Source organism: Heterocephalus glaber, unplaced genomic scaffold (assembly GCF_053883595.1).
Source record: "Heterocephalus glaber isolate CG9 unplaced genomic scaffold, H.glaber_assembly_v1.0 deba00001442, whole genome shotgun sequence".
In the NCBI taxonomy this organism is placed as follows: Eukaryota; Metazoa; Chordata; class Mammalia; order Rodentia; family Bathyergidae; genus Heterocephalus; species Heterocephalus glaber.
The window spans coordinates 7,112,941-7,128,279 of NW_028258296.1; the positions used below are offsets into that span (position 1 = coordinate 7,112,941).

At 35.2% G+C, this 15,339-nt stretch overlaps 1 protein-coding gene across 16 annotated transcripts in view; it reads left to right on the forward strand.

The window, feature by feature from the left end:
- The window catches only part of Lrrc7 (leucine rich repeat containing 7), a 496,759-nt gene that overhangs the window by 394,963 nt on the left and 86,457 nt on the right, over positions 1 to 15,339 (forward strand). For 14 of the 16 annotated variants that reach the window (XR_015451809.1, XM_087212656.1, XM_087212660.1 and 11 more), the window contains 5 exons: positions 1,443 to 1,512; positions 3,599 to 3,698; positions 5,963 to 6,087; positions 8,138 to 8,386; positions 13,205 to 13,405. Coding sequence is in view for 15 of the 16 variants with exons in the window: in XM_087212656.1 (XP_087068782.1) it covers positions 1,443 to 1,512; positions 3,599 to 3,698; positions 5,963 to 6,087; positions 8,138 to 8,386; positions 13,205 to 13,405 (745 nt within the window). In the remaining variant the exon portion in view is untranslated. The remainder of the gene's footprint in view (positions 1 to 1,442; positions 1,513 to 3,598; positions 3,699 to 5,962; positions 6,088 to 8,137; positions 8,387 to 13,204; positions 13,406 to 15,339) is intronic. The other 2 variants (XM_087212665.1, XM_087212668.1) reach the window with 2 other exon arrangements.

Here is a 15,339-nt window from a genome sequence, read left to right on the forward strand (position 1 = left end):
TGTAAATGTTGTTGCACACAATTCAGGAAAGTTTCCCCCTGTGCAATTGAGATGCAGCAAAATTGACTACTTTACATTTATTCTTACATAATGTGAAAAATGTCAGCCATAATAAGACTTACTTCACAATTTCTCATGTAATTGAATTTAAATAACTACAAATTTGAAACAATATTTAATGTCTTCTAGTCTTTGTAGTCTTATTCATGTTTTACAAATATTTATTAGTTCATAAAGGATATTATTTTCTTCCTAAAGTTATCTATCAAACACATACTCAATATTTGTATTGGCTGTCAATCTCTTTATATTTATTAAATTATTTGAAAGTACTTAGCTGCTTTTGCACATAAAATTAACTTATTAATTACTGTAACATTTTTTACTTCCATTATCAAGATGCTTTTATCAGCTAGAATTCAAACATATAAACTTAAGAAAATTTTCATTCTAATTTATACCTAAAATGTTTCTCCACATTCAAAAGTGAACATGCAGAAATTAACAATAAATTTCACGCACGTGCATGTTTATGCTACTCACTGTGCTGATTAGCTATGGTGGCCAGCTGTAAGATCACAATTTGTTGATCATGCACAGTTGCAGTTTTATGGATATCAGACAGTGTATTGAAGTAGACATTTGGCAACTGATCCCCCAAACTCTAAAACCAAAGCTAAATACGTAATTTTATTTGATTAGCAAGGCTGAGACCAAACTTCACATCTCAAAAATGCTATTTTTAAAGATTCCTTCTTGGAATACCTACTGTCTATTGTACAAACAGTGAAAGAACAAATGGACTGACTTTCTGGATATCAGCATAACTTCGGGGACTAATTTATTTAGCATTGAGGTAGACCTAACTTCTTCCCTTCATGGAACCTAGTTTTGTGAGAATGGCAGATGGTCATCAAATAATCACAAAAATAAATGATAAATATTGCAGTATGCTCCATGAAAGAGAATACAAGGTACTTTGAGACTAGATTGAGGAAAGTAGTATAAATGAGAAATTAGGAAAACCCTCTTTGAAAACATGGCATTTAAACTGAGAGCTACAGGGCATGTAGGATTTGTGCAGGTGAAACATGGTGGGGAGAGTGTAGCAGACAGGGGAGGGCTTGGATGGATCTCCAGCAGCTGGGAAGGGCCAGTGTTTGACCAGCCAAGGCAGCCAAGGCAGAAGCAGCTGCCGGAAGGGATTTTGGAGGCCAGATATTTTAAGGCCTGACATTTTGCATGTGAACAATTTTTTTTACTTTTATCCAGATAGAATGGGAAGCATTTGCACAGTTACAAAGATTCTCATTTTTTAAAGATTGTTCAGGCTGTTCAGTGAAGAAAAGATTAAAGAGAAGAATTCTATCAATACAGTAGAATATTTTAAATGAACTGTATAAATCTTCACCTATGCTATTAGAATGTTCTTGTCTTTGCAGATTGAAGAATTTACCATTCTCATTTACAAAACTTAAAGAGCTTGCGGCATTGTGGCTTTCTGACAATCAGGTAAAAAACAAAACAAACAAAAACCTTTTCTTGCCTGATTGATTTTGTTTATTTAGATAAACCATAATTGAAACTTTGAATTACTGATGTTTTCCCAAAGATCCCATTGACAACTGCTACAAAATATAGATTTTTATCCCCTGAAGGCAATATTTTTGTAAAGGTACCAGTTTAAGCATTGTTGTAGACAAAAGAGTACTATAGCCAGGGCTTTAGCTCAGTGGCATCATGCCTGCCTCACAAGTACAAGGTCCTGAGTTCGATTTCTGGTACCAAAAAAAAAAAAAAAGAGTACTATAATCTCTACCCACTTGAAATACTTACATTTAATGTCCACTTCATCATCCAAGATCATTTTTACAGCTTTTTAGCTCCTGGTGATACACATATATCCTGAGAGGATGTACTTTAATTATATCTCTGAAGGTAAAGAATAAAAACCATTTCCACAATCCCCACCAGGGGGAATTATTATCCTCTATGTTCTTTTTTCTTCTCATGTTTTTAATTATAATCAACTTAATTCTAAAACTTCATTTCAGAAATTTTCTGATACCTTTTGGCAACTATTATCAGTATTTTTCTGTGAAATTGTTTTGATGTTATATTTTATACTCATGGAAATAGATTATAATTGAATCAGCAATTGAGTGCTAATGAATAATTTTACTAACCAGACAATAAGAAACAACTACAGATATCTGATTTGCCACCAAACAAACTGGCAATGGTTAATTTTGACGTAGTTCATTAGTCTTGTCTTTTTCTTCTGTTTCTAAAATCTTAAAATATAAATGATCAAATGAAAACACTCCATCTTGAATTTGGTTTATTGTTTAGTATAACACCATTACTGCTAAATGAATTGTTCATGTTTGTGGTTATTGGGCTACTTTTGTGAAAATTAAGAACAATTTCCACAAAATGTAAATGTGAAAGTAATGTTTGATTTTCTAATGATTACAACACTCCCATCAACTGACTGAAAACTTAGATTGTCATTAAAATCTTATCAGTAGGGCTGGGGATTTAGCTCAGTGGTGCTGCACCTGCCCCGAAAGCACGAGGTCCTGAGTTTGTTCCCAGTACTGGAAAAAAAAAGACACAAAATCTTATCAATAAACTATAAATTTTTCTTAATATCAATATGTCATTTTAAATAAATCATTTCTGGAATTCCTCTGAACTATAGTTAGTGGAATAATCTCTTCCACATTCTTATATTGTTAAAAAAAATTCTCTACTATCATGATTTATTATTCTTGTGAGAGAATGAATAGAACAATGACTGCACCATTTAGCTTTTATTTTTAAGATTGATTTAATGTGTTTCATACTCACTTTCATGAGACAAGCTGGTATTCCAAATCCCATTTTGGCTTCACTCCAATTAATAAGTGTCATGAAATAAGCAGATTTTTAATGCCTTAGATACTATGATCATTTCCAATATATTTCTAGTGTATAATATGGAAATTCTAAAACCACTTCAAAAGTAAGATTTCTGAAATCAAATTAATAGCAGAGAATGAAATAGGACCATAAGTACGTTATGATACATCAGATACTTGTACAATTGCTTGTCAATATGTGGACTGTGTCTTTATTTTTAAAAATGTCTCTTTTATAAATGCTTATGTTTTATTCTAACTAAACTTATAAATGATCTTGCATAGTATGAATTTGATAGCAAATTCCATTTGTCTTTTTAGGACAACAGTCCATGAAAATGAATAGGCATGTAGAACCATAAGAAAAGCTAACTTAAATTGAAACAATTTAACACATTTTTCTCATCAGGATTAAAACTGGCATTGCTCAGTTGAATAGGTTTGGGTAAGTTTTCTAAATGGGTACAATACAGAAGAAAACCTCACTAAGAAAATCTTAGAATTTGAAAATATTCCTCAACAGTGGTCTTCTTTTATGTTACACTTTCTTATTCAGTTTTTTTCACTCACTTTTTTTTAACTAGTCCATTCTTCTTGGTAAGGCCAGACTATTTATTGACCATTATCCTGTCTAAAATCGATATTCTTTGTGTTTAGAATTGTATTCATCTAATGTATGTGTTCTTTGTTTCCAGTCCAAAGCCCTTATCCCTTTACAAACAGAAGCCCATCCAGAAACAAAGCAGCGAGTACTGACTAACTACATGTTCCCCCAGCAACCTCGCGGTGATGAAGGTAAATAGTAGAAATTTCTTCTGGACTTACAATGACTAAGGATCTTCACTTGCTAGACAGAACCACTGAGCTAAATCCCCAACCCTACACTACCATATTTTAAGTAAGATTCCAGAAACAAACTCTTCCTCTTTATATCTTACACAAAAATAATGTTGACATTTGGAAGCAACTTCTTTGCTTGCTGGATTGCACAACACAGGACTAGTTAACCAAGCTAACCCGGTTAATACCCAGCGAACCAATGAGCTGAGAGCAGTCAGAGCCTGAGGGAGCCAGGTGACCCATGTTCACTTATTACCTCAGCATAACTGAAACATTCAGTCCAGTGATCTCGGGCCCCAAATTGCTTCATGCTAGGAGTTAACCATAGAGAGATGAGTTACAAATAATGACTGTATTTTCATTTTCATGTTGAATTTCCCTGAACAATTTCAACAGCTATGATAGAAATCCTTTCTGCAAAACCTAAACCTTCTCAATAATTTCTTCTCTCCTATGATCACATTCTTCATAAAAACTTTTAGAGAGGTTTGTCTTACACTATTTGAAAGTCAACATGGGCTGCTCGGCTCAAGCCAGCTGCAGCTGACAGGCACACTTTCTAGTCATAGAGCCCAATAATTCTGGGAAGAGGAAAACCCCCTTTAATCTAGCTGTGGATTAAATCCACCCAGGTGATTTAAATGAGACCTGTTTGTAAAAGAAACCATTTGGTTGAGCATTTCTTATTTTCAGGGAGAATTATAATAAATGGCTTTGACTTCCAAATATAAGTGAATCATTTGGAGATATTTTATGATATTTTTATTTTAATTTTGACTCACGGAAGTAGAAAAATGATAGGTTGTTTTCCTATATATTTTCCAGGCTTCAATAAAATTGATCTTTTGAATTTATGAAAGAAAAGCGACCAAGTTTACTTATACAAGATATCTTAAGAAAGGAACGTTTTATTCACATAGCTTTACTTATATTTTCATTTTAATATCCCTCAATTATCAGAATATTTCATTTTCAAAGGATGTAGGGAAAAATGGAAAGTGTTTCAGATTCATGGTCGTTTCTGAGAGCCAGTCTCACAAATAACGTCTCTGATTTTTCCAGGCTGTGAGATAAATGTAGTCAGGTACAGCGTCCTGTGAGAGAATTTGCATTTGCTGACTTGGTTTTTGGTTTGCTTGTTTGTTTTTGTTTTTCCTTTGAGGAAAGGAAAATTGCTAATGGAAAATTTTCCCTGAACTCGCAGACCACCTCAACGGTTTGTCAGGCAGGACTACAGTTAATGAATTTTAAGAGTCCCTTACAGTAAACAGAGAAATTCCACAAAGCCTATCTTTTGAGAAAGAATTTAGTCTAAACTAAGTATTTTTATTGCACTTTCATGTGATCTTTGCAATTACATTGCAAAAAAAAATAGCCAACATTCTGATGTCAATTAAAAATTTATAAGCCATTTTCCCTGTTAATTTCAGACACATTTAAACTAATTGAAATCTTAATGTTAAAGACTAAATTTTCCACCTGTTTTCTACCCTAAAAACAAGCTCCCCTCGGTTGCGCACACACACGCATACACACTCACACACACACACACACACCATGCACACAAACCTTAAAGAACAAACAAAAAAGTTGCGACCGACCGTGGTCACTTTATTGCTTAATCAGCATGACATAGTAGCTTCTATTTTTTAGAAAATATACTGAATGAGAGTTTAATGTTTACAAATATGAGCTCTGCAGTCATGTAGACATGGAATAAACATCCTGCATCAGCCCCAGAAAAGCTGCATGACTTTGAGCCAGTGTTGGAAAACTCAGCTATAGTTTCCTCATTGATAAAATAAAGATGACGTCAGTGCAGTACTGCGGTAGGCTGCAGTGAGGGTAGGAAACAGGACAGAGTGCTTTGTCACCTCTCCCTGTTGGACCTGTTATGCTATGGGAACCCCATTTCCTGCATTAAAAAATCTTCCCAGGCCCTTTGTCTCCCTTACAAAAACCAAATTTGACTCAAGATGTTAAAAGACAAGGTGTCGTAATAAACGGCAAGGGGATTGTACTCCTTCTTCGGTGCTTCTTTCCTTGGTTCTTTCTCATTTCCTCTCTTTCCTTCTTTCTCCTTATTTCTCCTCCACTTGCCCTTTTATTTTGGTATTCATTTGTAGCACCCCTCCCAATTTTCTGCATGGCATATTCAGCTGTATGGGTAACACTCTGTGTTTAAGAAACAGCAGTAACCCTCTGCACTCTGACTGTAGATTTCCAGTCCGACAGCGACAGCTTCAACCCTACCCTGTGGGAGGAGCAGAGACAGCAACGCATGACTGTGGCCTTTGAATTTGAGGAAAAGAAAGAAGAGGACGGAAATGCTGGGAAAGCTAAGGTGAACCTTTTACTTTGTTTCTTTTTCCTTCTCTTTATCCTCTGGTTTGTGCGGAGTCATTATTCAAACAGACTTTGCGGTAAGTTGAGGGAGTGCCCCTGGTAGGTTAGGTCCATCCTCCTCTCCCGGGGGCTCCTTTCTTTGCAGCAGGCTGCTAGCTTAGAAGCACTGGCGTGCCTGGGGAGAGACACACGTCCCAGTCCTGACTCGGAGTTTGGCATGCCCCCCTCAGACGGACCACCACACGAGAGAGATTCAAGCTGAGCGAAAGTGGGAAGAACCGAAGCTGAGCAGCGGACTTGGTTCTCCCAAGCGTGTTGCTTCCTCTTTGGCAGGCCAGAGGTTGGCTTTCAGCCTCGGCGTAGGCATCAGGCAAACTGCAAGAGGCCGAAGCACACGCTTAGGAGAGAGCCAGCTGACTGCCGTGCTGCAGGGGCATTAAATCTCTGGAAGTTTGTCTCTTTGACACCTGAGAACAATCTATGAGCTTCCTCAAATGGGAAGACAAGTTTTAGGGTGACAGTTCTAGTGACAGATGGTGTTCCTTAAGGAAAATAACTTCAATTGTTTTCTTTTTCAACACCCAAACGTATTTTTAAATAGACTTTATTGGGATTAATCTAAGTCACATAGCAAGGTTGAATTTTAGTATCTCTTGTTTTGCAATTACTTAAATTTTCAGCTATCACCAGAATTGAGATTTTATTAACACCTGGTTTTTGTGTTATTGTCATAGCAACATCTTGAATCTCTCATTAATTTTTTATATTATTTGTGTACTTTTTCCATTGTACTAACAGCCCTCACTTAGTGACTAATTACCTAAGTAGTTGTATATGCATCCTATTAACAAATGTAGATTGTGTGATGTGTTCTATGTCCCCTCTTTCTCGTATTTTCTAAATGTTATTTCTAAATCATTATTTCTAGAACCTTACTAGAATTAGTAAGGTAATTGAACATTTACCAACAAAACCTACCTGTATCATTATAGAGAACCCAAAATGGATTCCCAAATCCAAAATGACAATTTTTGTTAAATACTGGGATTTTTAAAAAATGTTTCTGGATGGTTGGTTAATGCCATCTGCAACCAAAGACATTCTTTAAAAAAAAAAAAAAAAACTTGTGAATGGCTAGAAAAAAAATTATACTAAACTAGAAACCAACTAACCAACCAACCAATATTGGAATATTTCAGTTCTTCTTTGAAGGATTTCATTTGTTAAATCTAGAACCAATAGATGATGTATTCTACATTGGAACATTGATTCATTTTTAGATTTCATTGAATTGTCAAAAATTACATACATTTTCTTAAAGAAAATCTACATACAAATTGTCCAAAAAACAATGCATTCAATATGCTCTGGTATATGTGTCAATGAAAACAGAATGTAGGAAATGCAGTTATTTAGAAGCCTTGTTTGTGTGTTATGTGAGTAAGTTTGTTTATAACCAGAGTAGGTTCATTATACTTTAGAGTATTCTTTCTTGATGTTTATTTGCATTTGATTTATTCCTATTTTGGTAAAACAATATGTTTTTCCAAAATCTCAAACTACTTGGCTTTGACTAATTTGAATATTTCCAATGCCATTGGCTATTGGACAAATTAGAGCACAAACAAACTTCTAAATAAATCATCATGGAAATATGATGAATGGAATATATTGAAGTCTTACACTCAGTTAATCTTCTCTGGTTCATTACATGTACTTTAAATTGAGCCCCAGTTAACCTTAAAGTCATCTGAGATCCGGAAGGGAACCATTGGTCTGTGCCGTCCACTTTCAAATGGACTAGAGTATAATGCCCTACTTGTAGTGTGATAGAATGAATGCTGTATGGTGTGAAGAAGCCGTGACCCTTCAGCTTCCTGTGATGTTGGTGCTGATTTGTTACATGGATTTAAAGCTAATTTTAATGGTAGTTGTAAATGCATTACCCAGAGTGAAAAAGAAAAATCAAGAGTAGAAAAGTAATAAAGTAAAAGTATTGCTATAGCGCTCCTCTTTCTCCCAGAAAATGGAGATTCCTTCTCCCACAGGATCTCTCCTGCCAAGCCCCCTGGGAGAGGGGCCAGCGTGGGATTACTCTCCAACCTGCCAGGCTGTCTGGCGATTGCTGCACACCATGGGCCAGGTGTGATCAGCAGATCCAAGATATGCCCGTCCCCCAGAATGACCCCCAGCTGGCGTGGGGTTGTATGAGTGGCCTCCAGCAGGAAAGGAGCATGTGTACTCAGTTACCAGTGGCAGTGCAGTCCACCACGCCTCCCTCTCTGAGTGGCAGACAGGTAGGCCTAGGTGTTGGGACAGGAGAACCCCCTGTAGAGCCAACCTTGGGACAGTGGTTGATGGGGTATATTCTGCATGACTGGGGGAAGCAGTGCTGATCACATAGCAACCTTCACGTTGCCAATGTTGGATCCTAATGTAACTTTTTGCTCATTGACACTGGCAGTAGGGTGGGAAGGACTGAGACCGAGGGGAGGGACCTCGATGCGAGGTGCCTATTGGTGTAATATCTGGCACGGTATTTCAGTGGGGTGCTGCATTCTTATTTACATTTCTTTTATCTTTAAATATTATCTTCTTTAAAGTGTGGGAATACCAATAGTTGGCAGAATGTTGATGACACCACTGGTACAATCTAAATTGTCTTCCCCCTGCACACCAACATTCTTTACGTTATCACTTCTGTGGGAGATTAAGAAGCTAAAATTGATTCCTAAAATAGCATGGATCTAAATTGAGATTTGCTGAGAGTGGGCTTTGAACACAAAGACAGACATTTGTAAACCATCAATGTCCTTTAATTTGAAGATAAAGATGATACAAATTCCTATAAGAGAAGACTGGCTTGGGAGTTGTAGCAAACAGGGTTTCCTTATCTCAGTGGGCTGGGTGTTTCAGAGGTTAATGGGCAGAAAAATATGTCTTATGGAATATGGACGAACACTGAATTTTTGGTAAACTTTACCATCCACATGTAATGGACTAGATTCTTATTCTGTGTCTTATATTCTTCCTACAATATAAGACAAGCTGAGCCTGTATCTTCCTAACTACCACTGCTCTGAGTTTTCTTTCTCTGCAAAACATTCCAATTAATTCCAAGAATAAAGTAATATTTAATTATCAGTGATCAAAAAAACACTAGTATTTCTCTTACTGGAATTTACAATCAAATCAAATTAGAATTTAATCATTATATGGAGTATATTATATTATGTGGATATAATATAATATATGAGAAACTTGTGAATTCAAGATATAATTTCCAAATGCCCAAGCTACTACTATGAAGTAATTCTTCTTCAATACTAAACATTTGGGAGTCTCCAACATCATGCAGCTGCTATTTGCATTTACTGCACTTTATTTAGATTTGAGATGTGTAGAATGTTGTGAAACATTTGTTTTCCAAAATTAAAATATTTTAGTAAAATCTTGCATTTGAATAAAATGTTGATGTGACATGAGCAAATACTTTATAGTGAGTGATAAAATGCAAAACTTTTATAAGAATATAATTGAGAAACTTTATCACCTAAGAATATAAAAATGAATTTCTATCTTTTCATGCTACATTAGAATAGGAATATTTCTAACCTTACTTATAGTTAGGAATATAAAGAAACTGCTTTTATATTTGAGAATTACTAAGCTATTAACGTAACTGTTTATTCCTTTCTTAAGTTATGCATTCATGAGTTGAAAAGTGGAAAAACAATGCAGTCTGTGAAGGGGCATAAATATGTTTGTGCAGAGCTTAAAACAGAACAGACAGAGTTTAATCTTGAACTTATAAAAAAAATTTTAAAGAACTTATAAAATAGTTACTTAGCTGTATTTTAACTGAACTTATCTTGTTATTTAACTTAATAAAATCCACATTGTAGATGTACAGTATTTCTTTTACAAAATTACACTAACATGTTCTGCACCTACAAATCACACTGGTACACCAAAAACCATGAGGTCAGAAAGACCCAGTTTGGATCTGACCTTAGATGGGTACTTGTATTGTGTAAGCACCAATTTTCCTTCTGTAAAGTGGAAATAGCTCCAGTAATCATTTATGAAGTTTAAATAAGGTGTAATTATAAATTAAGGATTATCCTATAATAATTAATAGTCCTTTATTATTTAGTACGTAAATAGTAATTATATTTAAACCTATAGGATCAATGCTAAATAGTGCTGTATATTATATAAATAATTAATAATAAATTAAATATCTGTATAAAACATTTAGCTTGGTGCCTGGCACATGACAGGTACTGAATAAATGATAACTTGCTGCATCCAATACAAAAAAAATATTTAGCTAGGTACAGCATCATTGTTAGATATCTAAGATAGGGTCTAGATTACCAAAGAAGTCCAGATTTTTTAAATATCTAAGTAAAATCTATATTAGAAATATTGTCTAATCTCTACATAGGACTTGCAGATTTTCAAAGGACCTTCACATCCACCTCATTTAGCTCTAAATTAACCCAAGCATGTGAGAAGGGTATTGATATCCTCACTTTACACGAGTAGACCGACTCCAAGACTGGCAGCCAGCAGTGAGCTGCGGGCAACTCTGTGGCTCACAGTCACACGTCCTGAGTCCAGGTTCAGGAGCTCTGCAAGGAGAACAGTAAATCAGAAGTAAGGAGCTCATTTTCTAGGTAAAATGAATTGAAGCTCTATGAGACCTGGAGCCTCTGCAATTTGGGGCAAGTCCTCTCTATGGAAAAAGATAGGTTTCAAATGACCCCATGAATACATAAATGGAGCCACTCACACAGTTTTGGAAGAGACACGTAAAGGTGATAGGTCCTAACACAGGTAAATCTGTTTCTAGATGTAAATATTTTTATGGGAAGAAAATGCCCAAACATATTCTGATGATATGGCCAAAATATCACATTAACTTGCTTATGAAATAACCAGGAAACATGAGTATCATTAGCCAACAGCCATCTAATTGTGTCAGATAGTATCTATAAAAAGTGGATTACATTATTCAGTGAAGTATTTAATTCAATTAAGAAATCACTTCTATTAGCTTCAATTCAATTTCTAAGTGTAATTTTAGTGTTGAAGATTTTTTTAGTCGTGTAGACTTTTAATTGAATGCCTTACTTTATTTCATATACCATTTTTATTAAAAATAAAAAGGTCCAGGGATTTAGCTCAGTGGTGTCAACGCCTGCCTCGCAAGCACGAGGACCGGAGTTTGATCCCCGGTACCAAAAAAATAAAAAAATAAAAATAAGAAGATATTCCATATTGGCATGATAGTCATACCATCCTGCAATTTACTTTTTTTTAAAAAAATGTAGTTTCTTGACTTTTAGCCCTTTGATATCAAGTATTTTTATTTTTTTATTTTTTTCAAGTATTTTTAAACAAGTTCAACATTATAATTTAAAAATTAGATTTAGCTCATAATTAATATTTCTGATTTCAATTTAAACAGCAGATCTGTGGGTGCAGTGCATTCCAATGTCCTTTGTCCAGCATGGATATCATTATTTTATGTTTAAGGATGCTTTGAAAATTAAGTACCCTGGGATGTGTTAATATTACAATCAAAAAACTTATACTTCTTGTTCTATAAAGTCTATCCTTGTCTTGGGTTATTATAGCTTTATTTCTGTCTAGTTTTAGTTTTGTTCTGAGCTATTTGAGAGTATAAAAAAGATTTAAATACATTTCATAATACTTACCTTAGCAATATTAATTGGTTTTTTAGTGCCTTTCCAAATATGTATTGGACAAGGAATTATATATCTTTAATATAGAAAGGAGTGTTAGAAATCATCTAGTGAAGTCCAGTCCTACTATTTGATTAGAAAAAGAGCCACAAAGAAGACAAAATACTAAGAAGAACACAGTTGGTGGATTTGTTAGGACTGCAGATGAGCAAGAGCGCTTGAGCTTGTGTTCACAGCACTCAGACCTGTCCCACCGTCCGTCCCCTCCATCCCAGGAGATACGCAGCGTGTGGGGCGGGCGTTGTGTGCCTTCCCTCCTTCCGATTTCCTTTCTCTTTCCCATTCTCTCTTCCTCCTTAGCCTGTCTCCCACACTCTCTCCTCCTCCCCACCCTGACACACACACCTTCCACAGACACATACTCACCACGGTCACTTACATCATCCCATTTTGTCAAGTTGATTCTACTCAGATTCAAAAAGTTATGATTACTGGAATGAGCCAGGCAAAGTAAATCTACCTCTTATCCTTCTCCAGTCCCCTTTGAGGGATTTTATTCTATTTTAAATACACAATAATAAGTGTTCTGATGGTAGGATACTCTGTATGGAGTCTATTAAAAGTAGTCATTAATATGTGCTCCAGAAATTAGATTGATACTCCCAACATAAAATTCAAAAATGAAAATAAATACCTAGCTAACTATAAACTAAAACGCACACATTTGCCTAAAATCTATTAGATAATAGTCTCAATTTTCATTCCTCTTTATTGGAAGATGTTTTTCAAGAAGACATTACTTTATTAGGATAAAAAATAAATATAAAATCCACCCCAAAGGATTTTTTCTTAGGTAATATCAAGAATTAGCTATCTTGCCTTTTGATGTAGCCTGCTAATTATATATTTGGGCAGAAGTTATTATAAACTCCCCACTTTTTCATTACACAGCTCTACTTATAAATCTTTGGGGGTCTCTTCCCACTACCTGCATTGGTGTTCCAGTGATATTCTTAATATCAAAATTATTACTTACAAATAATTACGGTAGGGAGTGAAGGGTCTCAGTTGCACATAGTGACTTAATTACACTTTTCCAGAGATTACCAACCACTTAAATGTTTGACCTACTACTATTTCAGATATATAAAGGGTAAATCTAAAGATAGGGTACAATCCAAAAAATGTTTATCAGCTGGAAGGGTAGGAGGGGTGGGGAGAAGTCCCAGGAGGCCGATGCGAGAAGAACACTGTGTGTTCTAATTCTGTCGCGGTCTCTGCCAGCTCAACACTCGCTGTATTGCATTTGGTTATTCTGCTGCACATAGAATGGCATAGCTTTGTGAATGGCATGCTTGCTGAAGTTCTTTTTATGTTAAATTTCTTTTTATAAACTTCTAGGTTGAAATAAACCTAAAACGATATCCAACTCCTTACCCAGAGGATTTAAAGAATATGGTAAAATCTGTTCAAAATCTAGTGGGTAAGCCAAGCCATGGAGTGCGTGTTGAGAATTCAAATCCAACTGCTAACACGGAACAGACTGTGAAAGAAAAATTTGAACACAAGTGGCCGGTGGCCCCAAAGGAGATTACAGTGGAGGTATTTGAAGGTTATTGCTAATTGCCAGTGTGGTGTGGATTTTTGGGAATTCTAAAGGATATGTTTTTTTTTAACTGAATAGATCTTTCAGGATAAGTGCATTTTTCCCTAAAATATAAATGATCTCTCTCCTTTTTCAAACTATGAGGGTTGCATTTATAAATCACAAATAAATGATACCCTCATAGCCTGAAATCACAACACAGCTCCCAAATTTCCGATACACACAGAATGAGTAGTTTCTCAGCTAAGTAGGCCCATCCTGTGAATGCATTATGTTAGGGATACTAGTTTGGATACCTCAACCTCAGACTTTTATTGCATCCATAGGAAAAATTAACTAAAGATTTTTCATTCTTAAAATCTCTGTAAAAGTCTTAATCAGGTTTAGAGCAAATTTTTTTCAGTGTTTTCATGTTTGGGTCACAGCTTTTATAGAAAGTGTTACTACTAACGACAAAAAGAGGAGATGAACTTAGGTTTATGGAATTTAGTCATGTGAAGCTTATTCCTCTGTTTTTGTATGAGTTAGAAAGCCGTCCTTATTGATTTGTGCAGTCTGAAAAGAATTCAACTACATTTATGCCACCTCTACTCTCTCATCAACTCTTCTGCTAATTTAGCTGTCATCTTTCTTATCTTCATTAGAAATATAATTGGTGTGAATGTCTAGAAATGCATATTACCTCTCCAAAACTCTGGATTGATAAAACTCTTTTACAGATCTGCATTTCAAACCATTTGTTGCATTTATGAAACAACAACTGTAAATGCAGCACTGTGCTAAATGCTGTGGGAGAAGAAATATAAAATGTGTCCAGAGTCCCCAAATAATCTAAAGCATAGTCAGATAATCTTAATGCCTACAAAGTGATCAGAGAACATATTTTATAGTTTGATCACATGATAAGTTGTGTGATAGAGACTATAACACGCTGAGTTAAGCCTGAAATGCACATGAAAGATTGGGCAATTCTTTTACAGTGAAAAACAAGGGAAACATACCAGGTAAAAGGAAGATTTTGAGCAAAAATAAGCATAGTATGCCCAATCTATCAGCAGAGATATCTGTCCCAGAAGAGGGCAATGCAGCTGGATATCAAAGGAAGAAAATTTAAATATTTATTCTCATGGCTTTTTGCTTATGAAATGATTATCATTGTGTTTTCTCTTTTCTGAAATGGACTGTTGTTTTATCTCTAACATATTACAAACATACAAAGGACAGAAACTAATATTTAAGAGAAACTAATATTTATTAATGTACACTAAATAGATATGTGCTTTATTTTTAAATCTCATATAATCACAGTTTGGAATCAAAGTAACTATGCAGTCATGCAAACCTTTAAGCTATGTAAAAGTTAGTACAAAAATAAGATGATCCTAGAATTGCTTAATTGGGGACTAAGCTAAGACAGGAAAAAGATGGCTTTGGTCATGAATTTAATAATAACCCTGCAGTAGAGCTAATAAATCTTAAATTTGTCCCATGACCACTTTAAGCTTAACAGATCCAAAATTCAATTACATGTTTCTTTCCCAAACTTTTTTCTGCTCCTATATTCTTGGTCTGTATTCTTGATCTCAGCTGGTAACTTTCTCTACCAGTTCTTTCAACCTACAAATTTGAGAGACATCTTGATTTCTATTTCCTTCTTTCTCGCCACTCTTGTCCCTTCCAAATAATTACCAAAGCCTTAGATTTTCACTTGAGGGAATCTCAGATCCTCCACTCTGTCCTTCTTCACTGTAAAAACCTCAGTTTCTTGGCTTACCTTGTCCCTAACCTCCTCACTGCCTCTGCTGTGATCTTTCTAAAAACAGCACAAATCTAATCATCCCCTTGCCCTCTTTAAAAGCACTGGAGTGTTTTTCTTTCACCTACAGAAAATCTAAGTTTCCTAATTGGCTAGAATAGCCTTGTTAAATGA